The sequence below is a fragment of the Parus major genome, chromosome 4, assembly GCF_001522545.3.
Source record: "Parus major isolate Abel chromosome 4, Parus_major1.1, whole genome shotgun sequence".
Classification (NCBI taxonomy): domain Eukaryota; kingdom Metazoa; phylum Chordata; class Aves; order Passeriformes; family Paridae; genus Parus; species Parus major.
In genome coordinates, this window is record NC_031771.1 from 1,531,726 (window position 1) to 1,536,499 (window position 4,774).

Sequence of the window (4,774 nt, forward strand, 5' to 3'; positions counted from 1 at the left end):
AAGCCCCTCCTGTCCTTATATGTTAGGTGTAAAATACCAGAAGCAGTGAGTCCACCACCAGCAGCTCACTTTTTGGAAATTATATGTCCAGGAGTCCCACTAAGCAAGGTGATTGAAACTACAGTCCCTGCAGTGCCATCAATGATCTCAGAAAAGGTAAACTGGCACCTGAAACTGAAACACAGAGAAATGATGGCCAAACACACGGATTTCAGAGCCAAGCCATTCTATTTGCCAAGGTAATGCCTGAGTAATACAAACACATTCCTTTTATCTATCAACAATGCGTGCGTGCGTTCACGCTCTGATTCCCCACAGTGGGCACAGGTGAAGAACCTCTAACCCTGTGGAAGGGAAACAAAAAGACCTAAGGGTTCCTGAATGTTCAAGTTAGCTGAAGGTGAAGGAAGGCAGGCACGAAGATACTGAGCACCATTTGCTATAGATCATTATTTTAAATGTGAATTTTCACATCTAAAAAGGTATTAGAGAAATGAGCACACAGCACACACAGAGGTGTGTCATGATACAGATGGCAAAAGGGAGTGGGGATTCTCCATAACACAAGCTGAACAACAGGACACTTCTTACACTGGTATTATTTTCAAGGGCATACGGGCTGGAAACATTTCAAACCTTGAGAAACACACAGGAAAATTGAAGGAAATAAAACATCTGATAAATACAAAATGTACTTTGCACAAAACTGTAGCTTGAAGTCTGGTTACTGCCTCCAACAAATATGTTTGAACTTCATTGTTGGAGTCTGAGATACAGTGTGTGTGCCCTTGTTTTTAATATTTAGTTCTAGAATTCAAAGAAACGCTGAATTTCATATAATATGAACTTCATGGGCATGTTTTCATGGTGATACATGAGAACAAATGCTAAAGTTAGATAGAAAAAGTGTAAATGTGTAAATTAGAAAGTTTTTTGAATCACTGGGTGAATGGGTGGAGGTTTAGAGTTTAAGGTAGTTTAGAGAGCAGGGGACAAGATGGAGGATTTAGGGTGTTGTCTCTTGTCCTTCTTCTTTCTTCTTCATGTTCTTTCCTAGAGGTTTTTGGGTAATAGTGAGTGATTGGGTAGAAAATGCCGCAGTGCAGCACAAAGGTGTTGGGTCATTGGGTCACTAATAAAAATAACTTAGTTGGCACCTGTTAATTGGGTAAATGGACATATAAAAGACCTTGAAGAAGATCTTTGTTAGCCATTTTACCCCTTTACTATCATAGTGCACGTAGCTCCTTGTACCTTGTAATGCTGATAAGAAAAAATAAACAACTGAGAACGAACGAGAGAAAAAACTCGCCTCCCGTCTCATCAATCTTCAGTTCAAAGGGAAAAGAACCCAAATCCGAAAGTCCTATAAAGGGACACTTCATGACAGAGCTGGATCCACAGGAGGATTCACAGCACCTCATCATGGCCAGGGAATACTATGAAACATAGTGGTATAGGTGAAAAAACCACATATATAAGACATAATGAAGATGAGAGGATATCAGCAGTATATACCTTCTGACTTTAGACAGTACTAGGTAGCAGTGACTTGACATTTTACAGATCAGAACACAAATCATTCCTAATCAAAACTCTGGAGGAAATAATACTGCTCCTTCAGAGACCATGGCCATGTTAAATGGTTTCTAGGCCATGATAAAAGTTCACCTTACATTTGTGTCTGGGACACATGCTTGAAAGTAATTCTCATGCACGTAAGAGAAGTCCTCACTTGTTGAAGTGAGACATCCCTTGTTTAATTATCTTGTAGCTCTCCTCGGCCTGCTGCCAGTGAATGGCTCCCACTACAGGTGCCAAGCCAAATAAATACCTGCTGTGGAAAGGCACACAGCCAGAGTCTGCAACAAAGGAGCCAAATCACTTCCTGCAAGTGATGAATTAAGGACTGGATAACTTGAAGGTGATAGAGCCATGGGTTTATACTCTTCATGCACCTATTCAGGGCCTGCCTGAGCTGGGACTGCTTTCTGTGTCCCAGTAACCCCGAGACCCATGCTAAGGACATGGAGATTTGACAGAATCACAGAATCCTCGTCTATCTTCACACAGCAGCTTCTGCTAAAGACGTGGGTGACTTGAATGGGAACATCAGTGAGGCAAATACAAACACTGTGGTGAGTTCTGTCCCGGCTACACTGACACCACCACTCACAATAACTCATTTTAACATAGTTCAAGAGGATCTTCAAGGTCCCCTTCCAATCCAACCCATTCCACGACAGCAATCTGTACCACCTGCACCCAGTGCATGGCAAACTTTTCCATAATGAAAGAGATAGGGCGGTGGGCAGGGAAAAACTCAGCTGTCCAAAGTGATGCTGTTTGCTCCCTATCTTTTCCATACTTGCTAAAGGAATTTTGACAAAGGTGGTGAAGGGAGACAGGGAAAAGGGTGCAATTCAAGAGAGTTTCTCCCCAGCTCAGCCTTGCTGCTGCTGTCATCTGGACCAAAGAGACCTCACTCACATTCCCACAGAAGGGAGCTAGGTGCAATTTGAAGTCTGCAGGTACAAAGCCTTGCCCAGGCAGATGGTCTTGCATGTTGAAATAGTCCCAGAGACTCCCATTTCCCTTGTTCCAGGCCTGCTTGTGCAAGTACTGACTCAGAGGACCAGGCTCTGCACCATCTGCTGCACTGCAGGGTGTCCATGACTTGGCTGCTGCTCTTCTTGGCACACAGCTCTGAGGGAGAGCTGGCCACAAAGTTTCACACATTGCTGCTCCATGTCTAAAAACAGTCTCACACTCCAGGCCCCAGGAGACCTGTGGAATTTCCTCAGCAGTAACTGCGGTGGAATGAGTCTGATGGGTCAGTTCTAGCGAGCAGTCATGCAAGCATAAAGCCAGGAGCTGTCACGTAAACTGTCCTTACTCATGTGTACTGTCCAAGCACAGTGTGTGATCTGACTGTGCGTGAGTGACAATGAGTGATCTGCTCCCCACATCCATTCAAAGCTGGATCTGCCAGCCACAGCTGCAATGACCTGGAGCAGATTATCTGTGCATCATCCCACCTGCTTATTGCCTCAGCTTGCTGCAGCTGGGCAGATCCTTCTTCCTGCCAGGAACATGGCACTTCCTTGGGACCACCATATGGGGATTGTGCAGTCCAAGGCTTGTGTGGCTGTAACACAGAGGGAATGGTGATTCCACCTCCACGATCTCAAGGGATCCCAGTGAAGGTCTCTAACCAGTGCCTGCTCCTAAACTGACCATGTAACTTCCTCTTAAGACCAAGTTAAAAGCCAACTGTTTCCAAGGATGCTGTTACCAAGCTGCATCTGGAAAGGGGTCCAAATTAGTCATTAGATATTTCCTGATAACATGGGGCAGTCACCATTTGCTTGTGACATGCAATCTCCCCCAGGGCTGATCTGAGGGACTAAGCCAGCAGCTGCATGAAGCAGCTGAGCTGTAGATGATGGAGTCCAGGAAGGAGAGTCTTTATGTCCCTTCAGCTTGCCATCTACTTAATCCCTTGCCATGACTGCTTTTCATGCTGTACCTTATCTGTTTGGTTTTGTTTTCAGACAGCACATCTAATCTAATCTGCATTCAGGCAGATGAGGGAAGAGACACAGCAGCCTGACCCTGGAACAAATTAATTTGCTGAATCCCACTCATGTTCACAAACATCTGTGGAGGAGAACAGATTGGCTACAAAAACCCCAAACAATCCCCAAAACAAGACAAATAAAGTGAAATATTGTATTTCTTACTAAAAATTAATACAAAAGAAAGTGTGCTGACCATAACTGATCTAAACCCATATGTAACCGAAGTTTAGAAAACCTGCATCTCATGTTCATTAAAAGTTCACAGTAAACTGCTATTTTTCTCCTTTATAACAGAGTTTAGCAAAATGCCTGGACAGAAATGAAGAAAAAGAGAGTGACATATGTGTGCAGAGGAGTGGAACAGAAGGCTTTCAGTAGTGCAGTGTAGGTATGGAAACCTGAGGGTCTCCTAGTTGCAGGAAAAAAAAAGATTTCTGGTTTTCAAAAGCTGGATGAAGAAAGGGGTGCTCAGGGGAGCAATGCCGACTGAATAAGAGAGCGTGGCGGCACACGGTCAGGCAGCAAGGCAAGCTCCAGAACCAAATTCCAAATTCCCCTTTGGCTCAACGCCCTGCACACCCCAAAAGCTAACAGAGAGCCCTCACAAAAAAGCCTCAGTTCCTTTCAGGGAATGGGGTCCCAGCGGATCCTGGGCGATTCTCGGGATGGAGCAGTACCACGTTTCCTTCGCTCCCAGAAGGATCCGCTGTGTCGGGAGCGGCCGCTCCTCTCTCTCCGCCCTGCTCCTTTAGCGCCGCACGCCCACCGATGGAAAGGGGCCAAAGGAGCACTGCCCGCCGGCTCCACTCCGGGAAATTCCCCGGCAGCTCCCGGTAGGGAATAAAAGCACGGGGGGGAAAGGGAGCCGTCCCGCCGGCTTCTGCACCCTCTCCGCCGCCAGCACCAGCCATGAACCCGCACCTCCGCATCCTCCTCCTCCTGGCCGCTGCCGCTCTATGCCAGGGTAAGCGGCCGAGCCGGGCTAACCTATCCTTCTGCGGCCGGGCCTCGGCAAGGGTGCCTGAGGGGCCGGGAGGGTCGGGGGGTTCCGGGGCCGAGGCTTAGAAGGCTCCTCCCGCCTGCCAGGTGCTCCGCTGGCCGGGGAGCTGCGCTGCCGCTGCCCGCGGACCGTGTCCGAGGTGATCCCGCCGCGGCGCATGGCCCGCCTGGAGTTCCTCGCCGAGGGGCCACAC

General features: G+C 47.4%; 1 protein-coding gene across 1 annotated transcript in view; it reads left to right on the forward strand.

Moving 5' to 3' along the window:
• The first annotated feature begins 4,443 nt into the window (after nucleotides 1-4,443).
• The window catches only part of LOC107202822 (growth-regulated alpha protein-like), a 1,924-nt gene continuing 1,593 nt past the window's right edge, over nucleotides 4,444-4,774 (forward strand). Inside the window, exons 1-2 of the mRNA XM_019006235.1 lie at nucleotides 4,444-4,545; nucleotides 4,668-4,774. The exon at nucleotides 4,668-4,774 is cut by the window's right edge and continues 19 nt beyond it. Coding sequence (XP_018861780.1) covers nucleotides 4,491-4,545; nucleotides 4,668-4,774 — 162 coding nt within the window. The 5' untranslated portion in view covers nucleotides 4,444-4,490. The remainder of the gene's footprint in view (nucleotides 4,546-4,667) is intronic.